This window comes from Nipponia nippon, unplaced genomic scaffold, assembly GCF_047370975.1.
Source record: "Nipponia nippon isolate SJK-2023a ecotype South Korea unplaced genomic scaffold, ASM4737097v1 scaffold_2, whole genome shotgun sequence".
NCBI lineage: Eukaryota > Metazoa > Chordata > Aves > Pelecaniformes > Threskiornithidae > Nipponia > Nipponia nippon.
The window spans coordinates 88,660,838-88,687,493 of record NW_028262336.1 but is presented as its reverse complement, the minus strand read 5'-3'; the positions used below and the strand labels follow the sequence as shown (position 1 = coordinate 88,687,493).

Here is a 26,656-nt window from a genome sequence, read left to right as displayed (position 1 = left end):
TTTGTTATTTCTCACATAACTAGAAACTATGAGAAAACAAACAAAATTATCAGACAGAAAATTTAGAAATACGAAAGAAAATAATATATTTTACAGAGTTTGTCTCACTACCATGGTATGCTGTAGAGGCTGAACCTATACATGCTTTCAAAAGGATTAGACAAATTCACGCTTGATCACTGACTACCAAAGTAGATGAAATTATGTTCCATAAAACTGGAAGCTAGGAGGACATGACAGCCAAATTATGACTATTCATATCTTGCTACCAAATATCTACTATCAGATATTATTACTGGCAAGTCTCTGAGTTAATGCATTTATGATCGGGCCCAATACAGAGGCTCATCTGCCAACAGTTACAGAATGTGTTTAGAAAGGGACAAAAGAAAGAACATTTATTAATGATTTTTAAAAAGTAGACACGATAATTTTGTTGTTTTGAACAAACTGGAGTTACCACCTGTTTCAGCCACGTAGAGGAAATGGTACTGACCAGCAACTTCAGAAATTCTGTCCAGAAAATCATGTCCTTTCAGAAGCATATGGATGTTTATAGAAGTACAGGTAAGAACAATTTTAATTAACAGGAGTTAAAAGGAAAAATTGAAGATACACAAACCAATGTGTAACTAATTACCAAACTAATATTATTCCCTTTTTTGTACTGATGGATATAGCAAATGTTAACAACTCTTCCTTCAGATAAATATACCTATCTTTCTTCAGGTCTCTGATATACAAAACCTCCCCTTCACTAAACTTTAATTCTGATATTTTGCAACAGTATTTGATGTTATTGCTGGAACTGATGGGTCTGGTATTGGTACAGGATACTTTTATCTGTAGTAATACTTTTCATAGATATGAATATTTTACCCTTCTTGAACTAATATTTGATATGTATGATTCATACTAAAAATTAAATAATTTCACTAGATTCTAAAAAATGTAAACCTGACTGAATTACAGTTAATATAATGTGGAAATTGTTCCCTTTTTAAAATCACTTCTAAAAATATTTGCAGTGTAATACTCTTAACTTCTACGTTTTTGCAAACAAGCCCATGTTTAGCTGTATTTTCCTGAAATGTTCAGTTGTCCCCAGGGAAAAACCTCTCTAACAGCAGCAACTATATGTGAAATTATTATTTTTTTAATCTCCTTGAGCTAAGAAGGTAGTGACAGGAAAAAGAAAATGGAAGAAGAGTGAATAACTGCCCATTTGTCAAAATGGTTTGCTGTTCCCGGGGTAAAAGAATCAAGAGCTCAGACACGAGTTGCTGAAAACCTTTTCACATATTGTGCAGTCAGTAACTGGAATTTGGCCACCGAATTCTCCAGATATTCTGTCTAGACTATGTATGCTCCAGATTACAGATTAAAAGGCTGAGGAGGAATTTCTGCTGGCTGCTACATTGCTGTGTATCAGAACAATGCTTATTTCCTTTCCTTTTAGTGTTCCTCTTGCCCACATCCATGCAGAACAAAGAAGAAAGTGAACTCATTCAAAGGAAAAGGGGGCATGAACTAGACTGGTGGTAAATAAGGAATCAGAGGGCAAGAAAAGAAATAAGAAACTATGAAGCTAGATAAATCCTGAGAGATGGCTGGGGGAAAAAGGGGAGGGGAGGGGAGGGGAGGGGAGGGGAGGGGGAGGGGAGGGGAGGGGAGGGAAGGGAAGGGAAGGGAAGGGAAGGGAAGGGAAGGGAAGGGAAGGGAAGGGAAGGGAAGGGAAGGGAAGGGAAGGGAAGGAAGGAAGGGAAGGGAAGGGAAGGGAAGGGAAGGGAAGGGAAGGGAAGGGAAGGAAGGAAGGGAAGGGAAGGGAAGGGAAGGGAAGGGAAGGGAAGGGAAGGGAAGGGAAGGGAAGGGAAGGGAAGGGAAGGGAAGGGAAGGGAAGGGAAGGGAAGGGAAGGGAAGGGAAGGGAAGGGAAGGGAAGGGAAGGGAAGGGAAGGGAAGGGAAGGGAAGGGAAGGGAAGGGAAGGGAAGGAAAAAAAATAAGGTTTGATGGGACAGGTTTTAATCTGGCAAAGAACATGGAAAAACAGAATGATTAACCAAGGAGCAAAGAGTGTGTTTAATTTCAGTAAACTGAACAAGCTTGGGACCATGTTCCAAGAATTCCCTGATCACTTGTGAGTTATCACTGAATCATCCATGGTGCTGTTGAATGCTCTTGCCCTCTGCACAAGGATGGTCACATTCATGACAAGCCTGCATATCCACACTATACCCAAGGTTTGTTAGAGAGATTGCTAGTTGGATTTGGCTAAAACTGCTAGGATCAATATAGATAATTCCAATGCCTGCAAATGTTTCCTAGCACTGTTTAATTTACTATCATAACTGTAGCTAGAAAATTTAGGAGTTTGATAAGACATCTGATGCAGAGAAAAGGAATAGAGAAAGAAATAGTCTAACATGAATTTCAAGAGATAAGGACACAAGCTTGGAATTAATCAGGATAAATCAGAATAAGTCAGGAAAAAGAACCTGATGGAAAAGAAATACAAGACAGAGTAATTAAAACCACAATGGTCCATGGCATCCAATACGTGCTCTCTTTTAGCATGCAAAATGGACTTATGTTTCCTGAATCTCATCACTCTTCTCTTGTCAGCAAGTATATGTGAAATTTCCTTTTCAAGTGTAAACTTAAGAAGTCTTTTTTTTAAGTCTTATTTGGTCTCCAAAATGGGTTCGAACTAAAAGGATAATGGTGGATTACCACTGCAAGTGACAGAAATTAGAGACCTTTGTTACCACCTTAAGTTTCTAATTCTTCAAGGTGACCCATGATGGCCCATAATGTTGCCATTTTTAGGTAGTTTGAGCTTTATGAGACAGTTTAAATGAAAAAACACTATAGATGCAAATTCATATGAGGCAAGTTAGAACACACTAGAATTACGCTACCTGTGGAGTTCTCTTTTCATCCATTTGTGAAGGCTGGTCCTTAATTACCTAACCACAAGAAGACATCTCCAAGTTTTCCACCTCATATAATCAGTAATACTCATAATAATGAGTACATCACATGACATAAACAAATCAAGGAGAGTAAAGCAGATGAAAATCTTAACCTTTTGCAGAAAGTGGAAGGAGTTTGCTTTTACTAGTTTTTCATTACCTCATCCAGTATCCAAAGTTCTCAGAGATAACCAATAAAGTTCTGAGATAGCTTCATTCATACTGAAAATGGGTTTTTTTTGCTTCCTTCTGTATCTCTTTCTTTTCTTAATGTACACTTACACACTATCTTTTGTTGTCAATATTAACTGTGCTGTGTGTTTGCATGTGATCTTTTAGTGAAAACTGAGGCAAAAGAACTATGCAGTACTTGAGTATTTCCACAGTTTTGTTCCCAGGGGGAACAACAGTGTCCCTCCCCTTCCTCTTACCTCCTCTTCCTCTTACAGAATGATTTAATGTTACCAGTAAGGTCTTTTGCTATTCTGCGCCAAGGAATTCTTGATTTTGCTCCAGCATTCCTGTGCCATTCATTTCAGACACATACCTAGTAATCAAATTTTATCCTTCTCATGCTTGATGAGAACTACTTACATGTTCTTCATTTCATGGGTCCCTAGCTTGAAACTCTCTGAATGATGTACATTCCTGAATGGCAAAACCACAACTGAAGGGAGTAGGCACTATACTTTGAAAATGTGGAGTACTATATAAATGAAAATGGTCTGACATTCCTAGAACCTGAATTTCTCAACCATGATTCTCAAAAAGAGTATTTTTAACTTAAATTATGTTTATTTGCAGTTTCTGTTCCCTATTAAGATGGTAAAGTCATAATGTCATACAATAAACAGCACATATCCTGATTAAATATATCAAACCAAAGAGCAACTTAGGATTAAATTAATACATGTGTATTTAGAGAGGATTAAAAGTGCAGGGTATGGGCTATCCATTTAAAATTGAAGCTAAAATCAAATATTCAATAGAAACATCATGATAAAATATTGTTAATTTAAACAATATGAGGATGTCTTTCAGGAAACAGAAATAGGAAACAGCATATATCTTATACTTACATGATTCATAGGCAAGGGGAGACAAATTCAGACTACAAATCTTGTTATTGGCATTTCCTCTCTTTTAATTACTTTATTTGTAACTTTAGTATTCTTTCATATTAATGCACTTCAGATACGTTGTGCATAACAGCTTGTTTAAGAAGGATAAAAACCAAATCTATTATGCATTAAAATGTAATAACTATTCAGAAGGAAGTTCTGAGTTATGAGTCATTCATAAATTTACACTACACAACAGAGTACCAGCCTATAACAGAAAATGAAAGTGACAACGTCCAACTCATAGGTTTTATTATTTAAAATTTTAAAAGATTTATGTAATTATTTAAACTAAAATTTGACTAAGACAATAATGTAGGGCTATTCTTCAAAAAGTACAGCTGTTCCTTCAATGATATCATGTAATCTGAATCATGTGCATATGAGGCACGCTTTTTAAGTACTTGAAAACTAAGAAAAATGTATAATTTTCTAGACTGTCCTCTGGTATTTACCAAGTCTGAAATATTTAACAGTTAGGAGATAAGAGATAGCAATCTGAATTCAGCCCTAGAAATGGTAAATAAGTGTTTTGATTGATTGAGATTAAAAAGAAAAAAAATATTTAGAAGATAAATATAATTCATTGGCATGTAGCAAACAAAACTATCAACATCTTTCCCTATAGGAAGTGTATATATATAATGTTTGCAGTACAATACCTGTATATGCAAACTGAACAAGATCCCACAGTGCATTGGGGTCTATGCCTTCCATTTTGATCTCTTCTTGCTTGGCTTCACAAACATCACTTGTAAACATGGCAGCAAAGTAGTCAGAGACAGAACTGAGGACAAGTCTGCAAAAAAGTTAGAAAATGGTGTCATTTACATTGATATATGTATGGGAAATTTCATATATAAAAAAGCATCACACTTTTTAAAAAGCATATTTTCATAGTAACTATAAATTACCCATAAATTACCAGGAGCAATATATTATTAATGCCTGCAGACAGCAAAATACAGCATGACATTTAATTCTAATTTGTTTTTGCTTCCTGTGATATGAACCAAGTGGCACATTAGCATATGACTATAAAACAGACATAGAAATTAGTGCTGAGTCTTTCTGATAATTTTCTACTCATGCAGATGTCCCAATTGTTAACAAGATAACCTCTCAGTATCAAAGACAACTTATTAGTGAAACACATTTCATACTCCAGAGGTACTCTTCACTGTTCTTAAAGGCATATTTTTTATAAAGTTTACTAACAGCATGTAACTTTACACAATCCTTCAACCTTCAGTAAAACTGTTAGTAGCTTGACATGCTATTCACTACAAAAAAAAAAAAAAAAACCAACAACATTGTATAATACAATGTTTTTGTTAAGAAACATTTCCAAAGGAAAATAATTTCAAAATTCTTACAAAATGTGCATGGCTTGTTTGGGGATCTGATTTAGATAAATCAAAACCACAGCAAGTACCAGGTATGATTGCCATTATTGGGGCCTTAAGCTAAGGAATTCTTCTAAATACCATCTACAGTAATATTACGATTTTGTTAGGAGTGAATATTCACAGATGATATTGAGCGAGAAATGTGGTACAGCTATAAATAGTGTACCACATGTTTCCATAAAACATGGTCACATTTCTGGATTAATTTGAAAACATAATATATAAACAGATTGACAAAAGACACAAGAATCACAACTGGAAAACTTGGAAACCAAGGGAAAATATTTAGCCATTTGTATATAGTTTACTATTTTGTCCAAGGAAAAAAAAAATTCCGAAGAATAACAAGTTACTGCTTATCAGCCAGTGTGGTAACTGATTGCTTTTGCTCTCTTAGCTCATCCCAATAGCAAAGTAAAATATGAAAGCTTGAACTGGCTTCATAATTTTACAGTGCTTTAAGCTACTATATTTTACCTGCCAGTAGGGCAGCTTGAGAACATATATATGATCTTTACTCTGACTCAAATGATGGGCAATGACTAATTAGGTGTAGCAGTTTTATCACTTTTCGTGTTGTGTTCAACTCTAGCCATCATGAACTTTAGAAATAAAGAGCCTAATTCATAAACAGTTCATATTGATATTCATGTAATTAATAAAAACAACAGATGTCTACAAAAAGATTAATTTAGAAATACACTTTGTTGCTACCTCCAGAGGCTCCTACTTCACTATTTTTTGTTTCACCACTGAGGAACATTTACTTCTATGTTTGTTTATTTATTATCTCAACTGAGTATCACAAGTGTGTATTCAGTCAACCAAGACTGTACAATTCTGGATAGCTAAAAATCTTATAATTCTTCTTCAAATACTTTTTCTGACCACTTATTTATAAGTGACTTAATTCACTGTTATTAGATGCTTGATTTAAAAAAAAAAATCACTGCAAAAAGGAAAAAATGCAACAAATTAATGATTTGTTATGAGATACAATCTCTCACAGCTAGCTGAGATGTAATTTAGGTCTCTGACTGAGATTTCCATTTGAGAGTATTTCGCATCAGCTGTTGCTTCAGATTTATTAAGTGCTATTTAAATTCAACTATGAGTCTTCAACTCGGTCACTTGTTAAAAGCAAAGCCAAAACCCTTTGCTGTATCAAAACCAATGGACAAATTAATGAATTTTAATACACCATTTAATGATCAGTTGAAATATATTTAAACAGTAGTAACTTATATTTGTAATTTCTATCACTTATGTTCAGACACTATTTATTATATAATCTTCTTGTATATGTATTCTCAACTCAAAGATAACAAAACAGAGGGAGGACAGAAAATAAATAACAGAAGGATTATATCTCATTCACAAACTTCTACAAAAATCTGTGATTTTTCACAATTTGCCTCATGGATTATTCTGGGGTGAGGAAATTCAAAGAAGCTATCTAATGGATACCAGTTGCAAATGACCATTCAGTCTACCGGACCAGACAAGACCCAGTGCAAAGTGAAAAATCCTGAAAAATATATAATACAGATATCAGGTTCTCAGACTACTCATTTTACTTATGGGCTTATCTCTACTGTTTTGCACTACCTGTTGAAGAAGATGGCTTAAGTGAGCAGAAAGGTTCTGCGAAGTAGCAGCTCACCTAAATGAGCAAGACAAGCATATTGGGTTTGCACAGCAAGGTTTTGGTAGCAGTGGGGCTACAGGGGTGGCTTCTGTGAGAAGCTGCTAGAAGCTTTCCCCATGTGTGACAGAGCCAATGCCAGCTGGCTCCAAGACAAATCCACCACTGACCAAGGCTGAGCCCATCAGCGATGGTGGTAGCACCTCTGTGATAACATATTTAAGATGGGGGGGGGGGGAACCCTGCATAATTGCAGCTGGAGAGACTAGTGAGAATCTGTGAGAGGAACAACTCTGCAGGCACCAAGGTCAGTGAAGATGGAGGGGAAGGAGGTGCTCCAGGCACCACAGCAGATTCCCCTGCAGCCCATGGTGAAGACCATGGTGAGGCAGGCTGTCCCCCTGCAGCCCATGGAGGTTAACAGTGGAGCAGATATCCACCTGCAGCCTGTGGAGGACCCCATGCAGGAGCAGGTGAATGCCTGAAGGAGGCTGTGACCCTGTGGGAAGCCCACACTGGGGCAGGCTCCTGGCAGGACCTGTGGAGAGAGGAGCCCATGCTGGAGCAGGTTTGCTGGCAGGACTTGTGACCCCATGGGGGACCTGTGCTGGAGCAGTCTGTTCTTGAAGGACTGTACCCCATGGAAGGGACCTGCATTGGAGCAGTTCACGAAGAATGGTAGCCTGTGGGAAGGACTCATGTTGGAGAAGTTCATGGAGGACTGACTCCTGTGGGAGGGACCCCACACTGGAGGAGGGAAAGAGTGAGAAGTCCTCCCCTGAGGAGGAAGGAGCAGCAGAGACATGTGATGAACTGACCGCAACCCCCATTCCCCGTCTCCCTGCAGTGCTGGGCGGAAGCAGGTAGAGATATCGGGAGTAAGGTTAAGCCCAGAAAGGGAGGAAGGGTAGGAGGAAAGTGTTTTAAGATTTAGTTTTTATTTTGTCATTACCTTACTCTGATTTGATTGGTAGTAAATTAAACTAATTTCCCCAAGGCGAGTCTGTTTTGCCCGTGACAGTAATTGGTGAATGATCTCTCCTGCCTTATTTTGCCTCACAAGCCTTTCGTTATGTTTTCTCTCCCCAGCTGAGGAAGGGGAGTGACAGAGTGGCTTTGGTGGGCACCTGGCATCCAGCCAGGGTCAACCCACCACAACAAGTTTTTGAACAGAGTGATAAAGAGGATTTTTTTAATGTCCCTTATGTTAATCAATAGCTAATAGTAATAATGAATCAGCTATTTCATCAACTGAATATAATCAAAAAGCTAACTGATTTCAAGACACAAACTTTTACCTTGGGAAGTGCTTCACAGGCTGAATTGAAATGAAAGGAACTTGCTAATTACACTTAATTCTGAAAGGTGACACCTTTTGCAAATCTTAATTGTGTTCTAGTGTTGAGATAGAAACGAAGAGAAATCAAAGGGATCAATTAATTTGTAATGATCTGCTGCTTTTTGTAGCTTAGAAGGCTCCAAACAGCTCTAAAACTTGCTTTAAAGGCATGTTGACCTATTCATCAAGAAAGGTCAGGTGTTTCAGGATGCCACCTTTTTTCAACTACTGATCTGGCAGTGAGAATACATAATAAACTCTTTCACCCTTGAGAATCATAGCAGCTAACTCATGGCTAAAAATGAGTTTCTGGACCCAGGAAGATTTTCTCCAGATTAAGGGACTTCTCTACCTTTACTACAACTAAATTCACCCTAATATATTTCTGGTTTCTTTTGTATTATGGAATATAACTGATTCCTGTTGTGACTGACTTTATCCTATGATATCAGATTTTGTTTTCTTTTATTATAGAATATTTACTTGCAATTTTTACAACTGTTTTCACATACACCTTTGATACAGAATTTCCTTAACATTGTTGGTGCATTTAGTAACTAAAAGAAGCAAACAAACAAAAGAAACAAACCTTGATCACTTATATCTTTTATGAAAGCTCTAACAATATTTTACTACCGAGTAGAATTGCAGATGTTACTTGGACTGAAAACTCATAGGCACGATACAACTTTTTTCCACACATATTATGCTGGTTCGTATAGGAGCTGAACATTCATTGCTTTTAAATGTGATTTGCTGTTCTGTAGAGGATACCACTTGACATTGAGTGTCTTTACTGACAGTGGTGCTCTACAGCTCTTCTCACAGCAGGCAAACATTTACTGCACATATAGAGAAGGCTTCATGACTTCCTAAATTTTAAGGCTTGTACAACATATACTAAGGTATATCCATGCATGTACTTGAAAAATTTCAGGAAAAAAAGGAGGCAGATACTGGCTGTCAATTCCAGAATAATTTTGACAGTACAGTCAAGACTGACATCTTTTCTGAGTAAAACACAACAAAGGAGCAAGCCGTGGAACAGATCAACTGTTTTGGATTATGCCAGGTAGTGATTACCTTTCCTAATGTCCTGGTTTCAGCTGGGATAGAGTTAATTTTCGTCTTGGTAGCCGGTATGGGGCTGTGTTTTGGGTTTAGGATGACAACAATGTCGATGATACACTGATGCTTTGGTTCTTGCTAAGTAGTGTTAAGCTGTTGCTAAATAGGTGCTAAGTAGTGCTCACACTGGTCAAGGACTTTTCAGCTTCCCCTGCTCTGCCGGGTGCTGGGGGGCTGAGAGGAAGCACAGCCAGGGGGGCTGACCCAGACTGGCCAAAGGGTTATTCCATACCATATGACCTCATGCTCAGTATATAAACTGGGGGAAGAATAAGGGCGGGCGGGATATTGGGCGTGATGGTGTTTACCTTTCCAAGTAACCCTTATGCGTGATGGAGCCCTGCTTTCCTGGGGATGGCTGAACACCTGCCTGCCCATGGGAAGTAGTGAGTGAATTCCTTGGTTTGCTTTGTTTGCGTGCATGGTTTTTGCTTTGCCTATTTAACTGTTCTAATTTATTTTACTTCAGTTATTAAACTGTTCTTATCTCAACCCACGAGTTTTCTCCCTTTTACCCTTCTGATTCTCTCCCCCATCCCACCAAGGGGGGAGTGAGCGAGCAGCTGCATGGTGCTTAGTTGCCGGCTGGGGTTAAACCAGGACACCTGATGACTGTGGTACTCTCCCTCACCGGCTTACCAAATACAGAAAAAGCTATAACAGCCTTGGAAAAAATATAACTAACAGTAAATTTAATCTACTAGACAGATTATTCCCTGCTAAGTACCAAAGATCCTTAGAAAAAATGATGTCCAGACACCAATAATTTTTCTTGAGACCAAATATTGCCCACCAACTTTAAATTGGCATCTCCTATCTCAGAATTCTGATCCGGTTAATTGGGATCACCCACTTCCATGTTGTCCATAATTCGGAATCAGATATGCCATGTCTTTCCCTTTTTTTTTTTTTTTTTCACTTAGTCTTTCCCAAGCACACTATTACAATTGGGTTTAATACACACGATGTAGAAAATGCTGTCATTTTCAACTCAGCTTCAGTAATACACATTTGAGCACAAGCTCAAATCTTGCTCTGTACTCCCTAATGGACTGTGCAAAACTAAGTAAAGAGTGTTTGCTGTAAAAGCTATTGGTATCTTGAGGAATTTTGCTTGTCAAAAACCTCCATCTTATCTTTTATCAATGGTAATTTATTTGTTTTGCAACATTCCCATTTTATTTTTCTTAATCTGTTAATTATGTTCTTTAGACTCTCTTTCACTTTACTTAAGATCAACATTAAATGTGTAATAACCATTTTCTATTGAAGAATTTGCCACTATATGTACCTTCTACCTCCACCTGTCATCTAGTCAGCATTACAAATCTAGAATTCTTTGCCATCTACCTTTCTTCCTTTGCAGTCAGGACACTGAAATGTTAATTTGGGCTTGTTACTGCTATAACTGCCTCTGTCTCCTGAATTTGTAAGTATGTAAAGAAAGCTATGAGATATATCATAAATTATTCTTGTCCCTAAAATTCTAACAAGATTCTCTAATCACATTGTGTATCTTATCTCTAGAAAGAGAACAAAAAAAATCCATTGACCACTTATATATTGCAAGCTTTTCCTTTAGTTTGTACCAACAGACATTGCTCATAGGCTGTTTACCCTCCTTCTCTTGTGGGTTAGAGCAGCCACTTTTCATTCCAGTGACTAACTTGAGGATCAGAGACATTTCCAGGAATTTCCAAAGTGACAACAGAATAACAATTAGGTTAAAACAGTGTCCGTGTTCCTTTTTGCAGTCTCTCCAGGGTTCACATTTTGTTTATGCTCCTCTCAAAACCAAAATTGTACTCAACCTCTACAGAACAACAATATATTCAGGGGACATACAATATATTCAATAGTAGGGAGGTACCACCTCCGTTTTGGAAGACCCTGAGACAAAACTCACTAGTTGGTGCTGAAGTGTTTATGCTGGCTATGTTTGAAGATGTGGAACTCAAAAACTACTTTTGGTAAAATACTGGGAACTAATGAAGCATCTGCTACTCTTTTCTATTGCCTGTGAAGAGTATGTACAGCCAATCATTGTCTATTCTGCCCATTGTCTCTGGTTTGCTCATGAACAACTCCTTTCCTTCTTGAATCTGAGTTTTCATCTAGTCTCAGACTTGCTTGCCAACAAACTGTCAACTACTTTGATTTTCTACATTGTCATTACTTGTTTCTTCAAAGCAGAAATCATTTACTTTTTTAGAGTCAACAGGCAGAGGAAATACGTGCTATCTTAGGGCAAGAAAGAAAACATGGTATATCTAATATATGTTATCCCATTGTAAGCCATGAGAGTATTGAAGACTGAACAAAAGTTAGAAAGAAAAAATGATGAACTTTCAGTTCTAACTTTGTAGAATGACTTTAGTTGATGAAACTATGTATCTGTAGGCTCTAAGTGAATAATAGATCCCAATTAGTAGTGACAAAAAGCTCAGATTACATATCAAGTCATCTGAATGGTACACAAAAGCAACTAAGTCTCAATAGTAACATGCATTCAACTGACTTCTCAAAAACATGCTTTGTGTGAATCATTTAACTGTTCATTGAAAATGAATTTTTATTTCTTTCAGAATTCAGAGCTTGAAATTTCAGATTTTTTTTAAATTTTCATATTTATGAATGCACATATATGAGCGTATATACATATATGCACACTTTGACATGTGTATCTGTCAAATTAAAAAAAATATATATATATTTTACAGAGAAAAAAGGAAATAAAATCTGCCAAAAATCACATAGCAACATCCTAAATACTGCATTTTTTTCCCCGAGTCTTTGTAAATGAAAGCTGTTCCTGTGCAGTTAACAAACAGGAGATAATAAGAGTTAATTTGGGATTCAGCATCTAGTCAGAACATTACCACAGTGCAATCATCTTGCTAATAATTCAGCAGCATCAGATTAGCTCATTATCATATTAGAAATTCACATTTATTGGGTAAAGAAGTGGTCAGTGAGTATATAACAGTTAAATTAATGACAATTGTCTCATACTTCCCATTGTAACTGTTAATATTGACAGTCTGTCCCATGTGCCTATCTCCTTTTGGAGAAAAATGGAACAGAACTATGTGATAAACTTTCTTTTCCCTCACCATTTGAGTAATATTTATAACTAAACTATTTGTAAAGGCAATTTCATCTAGAACAACTGCAGAAAAATAATAATAATAATAAATCCCCAAACAAGAAACCAAAACAACCTCCCCAAACCCATAGACAGGCAGATGGAATTTTGAAGAGAATCGATTAAGCCTGAAATAGCAAAGTTTCCTTTTTGTCTTTACTCAGAGATAGTTTTCTTCCATTTCAATCTTTTATACAACACAGAGCTACAAGTATAAGTGATACCAGTAACCTACACTAAGTGATGTTCCCTGTTTGCCCAGAGGACCATGCCTTTTGAGTTTACATTCTCTTTTTTATGTTTCATCTTCTTTTAATTCTTTCACTGTATCCCAGACATTTAAGTGTAAATACAGTAAGTGGTTCCTTATCTCTTCTACAGTACAAACTGAAACACAATTTTACATCTCATTACGTATCTTAAGTTGCCACAATGTTTTTAGGAATGTTACACAAATCTGACACCATCGTTTCCACGAAACACACAATGTCTACCATAGCTTTAATTTCTTCCAGAGACCGCAAGTAATGCACATATCACAGCTGCCAGATTTGATAACAAAGTCCATTGTCCAAAACACTTTGCCAGTGTCTGTTCGTGTTCTTGTGTCAGTTTTGAAGATACGTGCTATTGCAGCCGGTATTTTGAACTCTATGCTATTTTGAACCAGTAGAAAGATGGAAAAAAAAGAGAAGACAAAAAGAATCGGAAAAAAAGTAAAACCTGTGGGCTGAGATAAAGACAGTTTAATAGGACAGCAGAGGAAGATAATAATAATAATAATAATAATAATAATAATAATAATAACAACAACAACAATAATAATAATAATAGAATATACAAAACAAGTGATGCACAATGCAATTGCTCACCACCCACTGACCGATGCCCAGCCCCTCCCCGAGCAGCGATCTCTGCCCCCGGGCCAACTCCGCCAAGTTTATATACTGAGCATGACATCGTATCATATGGAATAGCCCTTTGGCCAGTCTGGGTCAGCTGTCCTGGCTGTGCTCCCTCCCACCTTCTTGTGCACCTGGCAGAGCATGGGAAGCTGAAAAGTCCTTGACTGGTGTAAGCACTACTTAGCAACAACTGAAACATCAGTGTGTTATCAACATTATTCTCATCCTAAATCCAAAACATAGCACTGTACCAGCTCCTAGGAAGAAAAATAACTCTATCCCAGCCAAAACCAGGACACTGCTAAAGTAGCTACATTTTTTTAAGGTCTATTTGTCATCCTTTTCTTTTATTCTAGAACTCCTTTGTACAAAATGATACAATAGAGCATCATTATTAATTTATCTTCATAACTCATTCCTCACAGAGCTCAGTTTGGTCAAATCCTTGTGTGTCATCTTCACCCCTTTTTTGATGCTGGGCTGTCAGGTCTTGCTGACCCAAGTTATTCTTTTATGGCCTCCTTTGTCATTCTGTCATCTACCTGATTTTGTTTGTTTGCTTGTTTTATTTTTATATTCTATTTCTTTTAGGCTCCCCTCCTTTTAAAAAAAAAAAAAAATCAATTTGAAAGGGGAATCAATCCCCTAAATATAGATGTCAAGTGCCAGTTTCAGAGATTTCGGAGTATCTGATTCACCAGCATAGGCCTGGCACAGACCTATGAAAACCTTGCACTGTTCTGGACCACACAATGAAACCTGGCAGGGTACTCCAAGGCATCTCAGGAGAGACTAGGCAGCTGAACATTGCTTTTTACTGTCTTCCTAAGACATCTCGTGCTTGTTTCTTTCACTCTTTAAAGTCCATTTCAGTTACTGCACCTACTTTCACTCCATAAAGTAATAGCATTAGTACTCTGGTTTAATAGAATAATAGAATATCTCAAGTTGGAAGGGACCCATAAGGAACACCGAGTCTAATTCCCTGCTCCTCGCAGGACTACTTAAAACTAAATCATATGATTAAGAGCATCGTTAAGATGCTCCTTGAACTCTGACAGGCTTGGTGCCGTGACCACTTCCCTGCGAAGCCTGTTCCAGTGACTGACACCCTCTCAGTGATGAACCTTTTCCTCATGTCCAATCTGAACTTTCCCTGGAGCAGCTTCATTCCATTTCCTTGTGTCCTATTGCTGGTCACCAGAGAGAGAAGATCAGCACCTCCCTCTCCACTGCCCCCCTGGACACACTCTAATAGTTTGGTGTCCTTCTTATATTGAGGCGCCCAAAACTGCACACAGTACTCGAGGTGGGGCAACACCAGCACAGTGTAGAGTGGGACAATCAACTCCCTTGACAAGCTGGCTATGCTGTGCTTGATGCACCCCAGGACACGGCTGGCCCTTTTGGCTGCCAGGGCACACTGTTGACTCGTATTCAACTTGCCATGAACCCAAACCACCAGATCTCTTTCTGTGGGGCTGGTCTCCAGCCTCCTGTCCCCCAGTTTGTATGTATAACCAGGATTATCCTGTCCCAGGTGCAGGATCTGGCATCTGCTCTTCTTAACTTTCATAGGGTTAGCGATTGCTCAGCTCTCTAGTCTATCCAGATCTCTCTGTAAGGCCTCTCTACCGTCGAGGGAGGTAGCTCCTCCTAATTTAGTATAATCAGCAAACTTAATGTACATTTGATTCCTGCATCCAGATTATTTATAAAATCATTAAAGAGCACTGGCCCTAAAATTGAGCCCTGGGGAACCCCACTGGCGACTGTCCACGAGCCTGATATAACTCCATTTACTGTAACTCTTTGAGCATATTTAAGAAAGGGTAAGAACAGCAGCTGAAAGAGAGGAATGAGAAAATGTGAGCGCCCTGCAGACACCAAAGTGAGAGAAGAAGGAGGGGAAGGAGGTGCTCCAGGCACACCGGAGCAGAGATTCAGTCCATGCTGAAGCAGGTTGCCCCCCTGCAGCCCTTGGAAGACCACGCTGGAGCAGATATCCACCCTGCAGCCTGTGGAGGCTCCCATGCTGCAGCAGGTGGATATGCCCTGAAGGAAGTTGCAGCCCATGAAGAGTCAATGTTGAAGAAGGCTCCTGACAGGAGCTGGGGCCCATGGAGAGGAACACATGCAGGAGCAGGTTTTCTGGCAGGACCTGTGGCCCACAGGGGACCTGTGCTGGAGCAGTCCGTTCCTGATGCAAAGGACTCACACTGGTGCAGTTCATGAAGAACTACAGCCCATGGGAAAGACCCATGCTGGAGAAGTTAGTGAAGGACAGTCTTCTGTGGGAGGGACCCCATGCTGGAGGAGGGGAAGAGTGTGAGGAGGAAGGAGCAGCAGAGCCAATGCGTGATGAACTGACCACAACTCCCATTTCCTGTCCCCCTGTGCCACTGCGGGGGAGGATGTAGAGCAGTTAGGAGTGAAGCTGAGCCTGAAAAGAAGGGAGAGGTGCGGCAAAGGTGTTTTTAGATTTGGTTTTGTTTCTAACTATCCTACTCTGTTATTAACTGACTTTACATTAAATTAATTTCCCCCAAGTCAAGTCTGTTTTGCCCATGATGGTAACTGGTGAGTGATCTCCCTGTCTTTATCTTGACCCATGAACTTTTCCATATTATTTTCTCCCCTTGTCCTGCTGAGGAGGGGAAGTGACAGAGCAGCTTGGTGGGCACCTGGCAATCAGCCAAAGTCAACACACCAGAATCAGACACAGGTGTTTAGGTAACTTAAGCTATAGATCTCCATTGATTACAAAGAGATTAGACACGTGGCCATATGAAACCCAAAACTCAACTGGATAACCAACTTCAAATTCTCAGAAACAATCTTCAAAACTCAAGGCCCATTTCTGCATGTGCATCTGTAACTGGTACATACTCAATTGTGTGAACTTAAGATCTTTTATGTCTGAAAAAGGTACAAATAAAACCAGAAGAGTTCCTTGTGGAGACCACAGAAATTCCTTTGAAAATATTAATCCCATTCTCAGTATCAGGAAATATTTTTTATCTACTACTCCTTAAAAAAAAAAAAAGTTGTCAATCAAGGTTATTATTAAAAGCTTATCTTGCCTTGCTGCTTTCCCTCTGACAGCAAGAATTTTTTTTGTTGTTATTCTGTCCCAACCATATTACTTGAATAATTTGTTTTTAAACTCATGGACAGTAGGTTGTGTTAAACACCACAGTTTATATGCAATGTTTGACTTGGGAAGTTCCTCAGACCCTAATTACAGATATCCGGGAGTGAACACAGGGCAGCTGTACTCCTTATACTGTGTGCTTTCCACAAGCATCTGTTACCAACTAATGCAAGAAAACAAGCTGAGTCTTAGGACTGTATACTGTGCATTCTGCTTCTGTCACCCTCTGCCTGTAAACTGTCTTTCCTTCTCTGCCTGGTTATTTATCCTTTCATCTCTCCTTTCAGCTTAACTTTCTCCATTCATTTTTTTAATTTTATTAATTCTGTTTTTTTCTTATACGTCACCTTTCTACAGTAGCACTCAAAATACATTGAAAAAGTCGGCCCCTCTCCTTAGAGAAGTAAAAAAGGGGAACATAAATTAGTCTGTTGAAAGAGTTCCATTAAATTTATCAGGATGTGTGGTGGGTTGACCCTGGCTGGATGCCAGGTGCCCACAAAGCCACTCTATCACTCCCCCTCCTCAGCTGGACGGGGGAGAGAAAAAAAAAACAAAAGGCTCCTGGATCGAGATAAAGACAGGGAGAGATCATTCCCCAATTATCGCCACAGGCAAAACAGTCTTGACTTGGGGAAATTAATTTAAATTGCTGCCAATCAAAGCAGAGCAGGATAACAAGAAATAAGACAAAATCTTAAAACACCTTCCCCCCACCCCTCCCTTCTTCCCAGGCTTAACTTCATTCCCAATTTTTTCTACCTCCTCCCCCCAAATGGCACAGGAGTACAGGAATGGGGGTTGTGGTCAGTTCATCACATATTGCTTCAGCTGCTTCTTCCTCCTCACACTCTTCCCCTGCTCCAGCATGGGGTCCCTCCCATGGGAGACAGTCGTCCACGAACTTCTCCAACATGAGTCCTTCCTAAGGGCTGTAGTTCTTCATCAACTGCTCCAGTGTGGGTCCCTTCCATGGGGTGCAGTCCTTCAGGAACAGACTGCTCCAGTGTGGTTCCCCCACAGGGTCACAAGTCCTGCCAGGAGCCTGCTCCAGTGCGGGCTTCCCACGGCGTCACAGCCTCCTTAAGGTATCCACCTGCTCCTGCATGGGGTCCTCCATAGGCTGCAGGTGGATATCTGCTCCACCATTAACCTCCATGGGCTGCAGGGGGACAGCCTGCCTCGCCATGGTCTTCACCACGGGCTGCAGGGGAATCTCTGCTCCAGCACCTCGAGCATCTCCTCCCCCTCCTTCTTCATTGACCTTGGTGCCTGCGGAGTTGTTCCTCTCACAGATTCTCACTCCTCCCTTCTGGTGCTGTTGTGCAGCAGTTTTTTCCCCCCTTTTTAAATATGTTATCACAGAGGCACTACCATCATTGCTGATTGTTTCAGCCTTGGCCAGCAGCAGGCTGGCCGCTGCCAGTCTTGGAGCCGGCTGGCACTGGCTCTATTGGACACAGTGGAAGCTTCTAGCAGCTTCTCACAGAAGCCACCCCTGTAGCCCCACTGCTACCAAAACCTTGCCACGCAAAGCCAATATAGGATGATAGCAAATAAAATCTGTACTACTTTAGAGCTGAGCATCCTAAAACCACTTCAGTTGAATTTATTTCAGTATTTATGATGAAAAATTTAAATTTTGTGTTGAAAAAAATTTTTTTTTATTTTTGATTTTGTTTTCTCTTTTCATCCAAATGCTTGTAGAAAGATTTGAGTAGCCATACTAAAGAATTTCTTTGTTTTATATGTAAGTGGTAATTTTCTACTCATTCTGTACTACCCTTTCCACCATGGTAAGAAACCCCCCTGACCATTTTCTTGAGTGTTGGAAAGAACACAAATGCCTATGTTTCTTTGACATTAAGTGAAAACAGCAAATAAAGAACTCAGATTTCTCATTATAAACTCAGCTATACTTGACAATATTAAAACAACAACAACAAAAGTAGATTTCTTAGTTTCTTTTCATTCACAATCTTGGGTTCTCACCAAAGGCAATGAAAGTCAGAATTGCAAGTTGAGGATGTGACTCTCCTCCTATATTTTTTGCATTTTCTGTTTGTATTAAATTTTCTGGTTTATTGTAATTCAGTCTCTGTTACATGGGAGCTTTTTGTATTTATTGAACAGGGACAGGTAAATTCTATGCTTACATCACTTTCCTTTTTTTTTTTTTTTTTAACTCCAACACTGAGTTCCTGTATGGCTTTGTGCACATTCCTAGAATCATAGAATGTCCTGAGTTGGAAGGGACCCACAACGATCATTGAGTCCAACTCTTGTCCCTGCATAGGACAACCCCAAAATTCACACCATATGTCTGAGGGCGTTGCCCAAATGCTTCTTGAATGTTGTCAGGCTTGGCACCATGACTGCCTCCTGGGGGGGCCTGTTCCAGTGCTCCATCACCCTCTCGGTGAAGAACCTTTTCCTAATGTCCAACCTAAACCTCCCCTGGCATATCTTCCTGCCGTTCCCTCGGGTTCTATCATTGGTCACCAGGGAGAAGAGATCAGCACCTGCCCCTCCTCTTCGCCTTGTGAGGAAGCTGTAGACCACGATGAGGTCTCCCCTCAGTCTCCTCTTCTCCAGGCTGAACAGACCAAGTGACTTCAGCCGCTCCTCGTACGGCTTCCCCTCTAAACCCTTTATGAAGTAGAAAATCAAATGTAAAGTTGTCTGAAGGTTTATTAGAAAATCTAAATAAGATATTGGCTATTATTTCATGGTCAATCTTCTTATTAAGGTATTTTTCCGGCTCCAGAAGGATTTAGATATACTGTAGAATTGAAATGACAAATGTGAAATTAAATTTACTACTGAAAGGTGGGCGTACAAACATGAACAGCTGTCTTAAAAATAGCGGGGAAAATGAACTAAACTAATAAAAAAACTTTACAGTTTCCTCTGTCTCCTTCTCTACAAACTATGCAGTTTACCAAAATATTCAAAACAGGCAGAAAATAAACTGGTAAAAAATGTGTATTTTATATGATCCACATTAAACAGGGCAAATAATACCAATTGTGGTAAACTTCTATGTATCTAATAAGTATTTTTTCTGTCAGTTTAAGAATGTAGATTCAGGCATTGAATTTTTTTTTTTTTTACCTCATCTATGTTGAAAAATGTGAAAACCAAAAATAGGCCATGTAACTGTCAAGAAGGAACAACAAAATTTTAATTATTCATGAAAAAAATATTTTTATTTGATTTCAGTAATATATAGGGATGTAAAATAGGAGAAAAATTAGAAGGCCTTAGGTTATTATCCCTCAAGTTTTCTTTTTTATGGGAGGCACCTTAAGGCAAATCTTGCAGCCCTGGAACACTGTAAATGCAGATGGACAGAAGGACTGAAGTTTAATATTATTCCCTTTGTACTTGATATACCCATAAAGGAAAGATCTTGGCAATTTAGATAAAAATGGCATCAGATCACACCTGCCAGGGGTGAATAAAGTGCCAGATGCATAATACATTTAGCAGTGGCAAAAAACCTGGAACTCAGGAGTTGTGTCAGTTGCCAAGTCAGTGAGTAGAAATGACTGGGGACTTAGCTGGCGTCTGGGAACCTGAGTATATGAAGGCAAGGGAGGAACAGTAAAAATGGAGCTCGTAGAAAATAGGAGAGTAGAAACAAAGTCTTAAGAATCAAAAATGCTGAAAGAAGAGGAGACATATTTCTATGTTTATTACAGCTACTAATCTGAAACCAAGTGGACTCTGTTTCACGTGTGCTGCAAACTACCTAGATCAATCTAACTGTTATTGCTTGTTATGTGGAGTTATTTTCTCATTTATACAATTATTGGGGCAATTTGAATATTTTAATAAAGTTTTCTGTTTGGTTTTAATTTTTAGTATTTGAACAATAGCTTTGGCTTCGCAGTCTTGCATATTGCACCTTTTTTAATTATTATTATAGGAGTTGGAATATAGAATATCCAACTTTTCTGTAGAACAGAAAAAAAGTCTCTGTGTCCATCTTCACTTACGGCAGAAGGAACTTTGTATGGTCCAAGTTGCCAAGAGGACCTTATAGTATTCCTCTACACCAGAAAGTTAATTTATGAGTTCAGAAATACATTGGCTGTTTTTCAGTTTTCCTGCTGGAGAACCAGAGTCCTGTTCTGAATTTAGCACCTCAGCAGAGAAACCAGGGCACAAGCAGGGAATAGGTCACCCTTTGTTTGCAGCCCTATATAGAGTTCAAATGCAAAACCATCCGCTAATCTGGAAACTCAAAAGTATTCTCTGTATTTTAATCTAAGCTCCAGGGCTGGATTTTTATTTGCATGCACTCAACCAAAGGCTATAACTAAGACCAAAATCACAATGAAGAATTACTATTTTAAGCTCTAAATACAATCCAAAACCAAGCATAGTTTCATATATACTGGCTGCTTTAATATCAGATAATCTTACAGAATTTTAAAAATTATAATGTCATTATAATTTTTATACTCATAATTATTATTAAAAGTAATTAAGATATTTTTCAGTTCATTCAGTGGAACAGTTTATGGGAAATCAGTGTTCAGTATTATTCTACTATAAGTGTCTGAGAGACTCTGTATGACAGACTTAGAAAAGTATCATGACCTTAAGCTAAAAATGATGCTGTGTTCAGTGTAGCTGTACAGCATCTCATTTCAGAAATTTCCATTTTCCTCACATATGAACAGCATCACAGCAGGGAGAAGTGTTTGACTCACTCACAATAAAAAGTTTGCTGGTTGAGTGCTACTTGAACTTTTGAAATCTGTACAAAAAAACCTCACCTTTAAAGGCCCAACCTTCAAATACCACCTTTTGCAGCCACTTATATTTGTGGTGTTTAAAGCAAGAGGGAAGCAGGCATAAGGGGCCCCAGGAAACAATGTTCTAAGAAATAAGCATACCCAAAACATTTACTTCTGTAGTTTCAATATCTTATGCTTATGTCCTACCTATGTGCAGGTATCTTGCGATTCCCAGCAATCAGGATAACGTCACAGAGCTGCTGTTGCTTCAGGTAGCTCTCCATCTTTCTGAAGGTTTGCTCCGCGTGGTGAACAGCCTGGTAGAATTCCTCAGAGCTACATGAATCCATGTCGCAGTGGGGTGGCAAGGAGTGGCTGGCTGCTGACAGTCTGTAAACCACAAGAGAAACTCCGCATTGGTAAGATGTGACCAGTTGTCTAGATTTCGTCACAGGCTTCTAGAATGTAAGTAATCAATGCATCCTTCCCAGTTCTCATCACTAGAAGTGCAAGATGGAAAAATCTTACTGCATTGGGAGGGACAACTAAAGTTGTAAGTCTTTTAACACTGAAATGATTTTTTTTAGCACAGAGATGAAAGTAATCAATTTCTTTCTTCTTTGATAAAGTTATTAAAAACATAAATATGAACAAATAGAAATTCACTATATTCATGTTAAGGTTAATAGTATAGCTATGTCTTTACTATTAAACTATGATTGGGCTCTAATTTTTTTAGCATTTTAGAGCAAAATTATTTTACAGAATTAAACAAACTATTTATTTTTCTTAAATATTAATATGAACACACAAAATAAAGAAATAATGGAAAAAGTAATCCTATCTTTCCACTGATTCTAAGAGTGCTTACTCTAGTTCACTTCCTCAAATTGACGTTCATTTTACACCACCTGGGAAAGAAAAATAAAACTCTCATTGACTTAATTTGTAATGAATTGGGAATATTTCCACAATGATAAATTGCATACCTACTTTTTAACCCAAATGCTCATTAATACAAAATGAATTTAGCCTAAAAAGATAACAATGTTTACAGTTCAAAAAATCAGAAAAAAAATAGAAACAAGAGAGAAATACAAATATTTTTTCAATATATACAGCCATATATTCTTAGTTCAGATTTATTCAGTTCAGTATTTCTGGTTCAGACCTTTACTGAAAATAAGAAAATGTGTCAGCAAGTACTAGCCTTTGAGGAAACTAATGTTAGTCCTTCCAAATAATTCACAACATAGACGATACCCTCTTCTTTTACAAATATGTAATGAGATTGTTTCAAATTAAAGCCATAAGATTCTATGAAGAATTTTATAGATGAAGCTATTATGTTTTTACTTCAATTAGATATATACAAAACAGCTTACATAATAGAAGAGCATCAGAGGACATATTTTAGTCCAGCATATCAAATGATATTATCAATTAATTCAAACCAATCTCATTTTATACATATTCTATTGAAAGATAAATATTAAGGAGCACATAAGTAATTTTCATAATTTATAGTAATAATGTAACAGTTTCATTATATAAGGTTTGAATTCAGTAGGTACTATATTCTAAGAATGATATTAATAGACCTATAAGATAACACAATCTGCACTCCTGGTGCTGGAAAAAAATGAAAAGTGCATAAAGATAATAATAAAAAATAATCAGCTATTAAAATTAAATACTGTTATCTTAAAAAAAGAAAAAAACTTTAGTATTTTTATTAACTCTTCGTAGACTATAATATAGTTCAGAAAAATAGTATTTCTATTTGACATATACTAGTGATTTACTTTTGAATTAGTTTTTGTCCAAAAGTGTTCCACATACTCTCCTACAGTCATTGTACGAAGGTCCACAGGGGAAAAGAGAAAAGGCTGATCCATCTTTCTGTCCCAGTAACTGCTAGGCTTAACATCATTCATTTAAAGTAGATGGAATAATTGAAGGTGGCCTGCAGATAATTTTACCAAATTGAGAACCAACTCAGTTACCTTTGTATCTCACCCCACCATCTATTCTGTGCCATGTGCAGGTACTAACTTATTAGAATGAGTTACCTTTTGAAATTATTACCCCCAGTAACTTCACTTGCATAGCATTAAATTGGATCCCAAGAAATCATCAGCCGGTCTAAAGTAATCAATATTGCCATTTATATGCTGGTGAGGTTACAATATGTGTGAGCCTGTCTATAGGAAATTGAACTGGCAAAACTTTATTAACCATTATTCTTCAACAGAAACAGTTATGAATTGGTGATTTAGAAAGGAACATTTCCTTAATTTTCTTACAGCCAATCTTGTTATACAGTCAAGTAGTGTATGTTAGATACCTCTTGCAAATTCCTCCAAAAGGATAAAAGAACCATATTCATTCTGTGAGTGACATAATCTGCTTGTGTGTTCCTATTCAACCTGGACTGCCAACCTTGTTGATCAGAAATTTAAGTTTATTTTCATATCTTTGGATGATCAACAAATACTTTCATATAAAACTGTAATGACGGAGCTAAGCTCATTAGTATGGGTAGTGAGTTGATATTTCATCTTTTATCTTTTTTTTTTTTCTCTCAGTTTGATTGTAGCACTACACAGACTTCTTCAGTCTTATTGCTGAAGAATAAGAATGACAAGTAATTTGCAAGAAATAAATCAGTGCCTAATAAACGAGGTTGCTAGGGTTAAACAGACACATTTCTCCTCTGCCTCCAGGGAATTCGGAAGTGACAACAACAGCCATTCTGAGAAACAAAAATAACAGGAATGAGCAGGTCTGAATTGGTTCATATTGTTTGTTAATTCAGAATTTCTGTCTAAGTCAGTTTACATTTGAACAGATAAGGCACTAATCCTGCCTCTTCTTGGCTATTCAAAACATGCTGCACTTTTCAGGTCAGAAAAAGAGAAGTACCCTGACTGAATTTATGCTAGTCCTATAAAGTTAGATTGGGCCGAAATGAGTTTAGTCTATTTTGGTCTTGAATGACTAGACAGTGTTTGCCACAAATTTTGCCCTCTTTCTTCCTTGCCATTTATAAGCAACAGTTTCCACCCTCAAACTCATCAGTATATCTGTCACTTAGCAAATCATTAAACGACTACTCAAACGCAAGCCCTGAAGGCCCAGCACATTTTAAATTATTATGAAAACTGGCAAGTAACAAGCTTAGTAGAAGACAGTAAGTTAATCTTTTATTTATTTTCTAAGAAAGTCTAGATAAAAAGTCTGCTACTTATCCTATTCAGGAGCTACCTCGTTTTCATTACAAATGCTCTATCTGCATAATTGAGGCTTTAAATTCAGTCAGAAGCTTGTTAAAATAGGAATTAGATAAAAGAGCTTCAGCCAGTAAATACTAGTTATTTTCTACTAGTTCATGAAAGGCATGTATAGGTACTTATGACCAATTAGCAAAATGAAAATAACACTTTCTGCTTACATATATTGTTTTTCTTTAGGTGCAGGCAATCTGAACCACATATGCAGTGAGATGCTTGCTGAGTACATTCTGCAGGAACTCCAGCACGAATTCACCTGAAGATACCCTGAGTCTTCCGAAATCCTTTTTAGCACTTGTGTACCTCAAAATCTTGTAATCAGTGAACAGGACAGACCCCAGATGGGCTTTTTCCATAATCTTTCTCAGTTGGCAAGTGCAAAACCTGAACTTACTGTGTGAATTTAAAACATTCAGACTATGAATTTAAAACATGTTCAGACTAGAACATTTTTTATCTTTAAATGGCTTAGTTAACAGTACAGAAATAAGGAAATCAAACATTTCACAAGATTATGATGATACTGAAGCGGGATACCACAGGACGAGAAAACTAAAAGGCTCACAAAAATTATCAACGTCGCAAATAACCAATAATCTCAAATGTTTCTTTATGAAATGGCAAACCAGAGTGCATAGAGCATAAAAAAAAAAAAGGAAAAAAAATCCACCCCAGCAACTTTGTACAGACTAATTTTCAGTAAGAACACCATGCTGTCCTCAAAAGAGAAATGTTTTAAGAAGATCCCAAAAGCGTTGATGAGAAAATTCAGCCTTTGAGCCTTTACGGATCTTAAAACAGTGTAAATAGAAATAAAAGCTTAACTCTGAGGATCTACAACATCTGACTCCACAGTGCTTCTCTTTTCCTCGAAAAAGCACTTTGATTTGAACAAGGGTGCTATTTTCTAATCACCTTTTACCTGCTCCTAACTTCTTTGAAAAAACAGGTAAAACAGCAGTAAAATCCCAGTAAAGTTGGGTGTATGGATTCTTCCCTCAATTTAACAATCCTTTAAGCAAGTACTTAAGGTAGCCCACTGTAAGTAAGAAGGAGAACTGTAAGGAAGAAGAAGTCACTCTGGCCAAAGGTCTCCTAGGGACACCTTTAAGACCTTTGGCCTTTTTGTCCAAGATTAGATTTCAAGTATGTATTGGGTTTGTGTGGTAAGACAAACACAGATTAACCTCAGAAGATATTTTGGGTAGACCAGTTAGTACGCTACAACTATGTAGGTATCTAATCTGTCATCTCCTGTACCTTGGACAGTTGTTCACTCCTATAAACAGTAAGACCATGCTACTGTCCTGGTTTCAGCTGGGATAGAGTTAGTTTTCTTCTTAGTAGCTGGTAGAGCACTGTGTTTTGGATTTAGGATGAGAATAATGTTGATAACGCACTGATGTTTTGGTTCTTGCTGAGCAGAGTTTACACTAGTCAAGGACTTTTCAGCTTCCTGTGCTCTGCCAGGTGCAGAAGAAGCTGGGAGGGAGCATAGCTAGGACAGCTGACCCAGACTGGCCAAAGGGCTATTCCATACCATATGACATCATGCTCAGTATATAAACTGGGGGAAGAAGAAGGAAGGGGGGGACATTGGGCGTGATGGCGTTTGTCTTCCCAAGTAACCGTTACGCGTGATGGAGCCCTGCTTTCCTGAGGATGGCTGAACACCTGCCTGCCGATGGGAAGTAGTGAATGAATTCCTTGCTTTGCTTTGCTTGTGCACGCAGCTTTTGCTTTACCCATTAAACTGTCTTTATCTCAACCCATGAGTTTTCTCACTTTTACTCTTCCG

General features: G+C 38.1%; 1 protein-coding gene across 1 annotated transcript in view; it reads right to left on the bottom strand.

The window, feature by feature from the left end:
• Positions 1–26,656, bottom strand: part of KLHL1 (kelch like family member 1) — a 246,335-nt gene that overhangs the window by 158,589 nt on the left and 61,090 nt on the right. Inside the window, exons 2-3 of the mRNA XM_087757193.1 lie at positions 21,773–21,955; positions 4,755–4,891 (exon numbers count right to left, since the gene is read on the bottom strand). Coding sequence (XP_087613319.1) covers positions 4,755–4,891; positions 21,773–21,955 — 320 coding nt within the window. The remainder of the gene's footprint in view (positions 1–4,754; positions 4,892–21,772; positions 21,956–26,656) is intronic.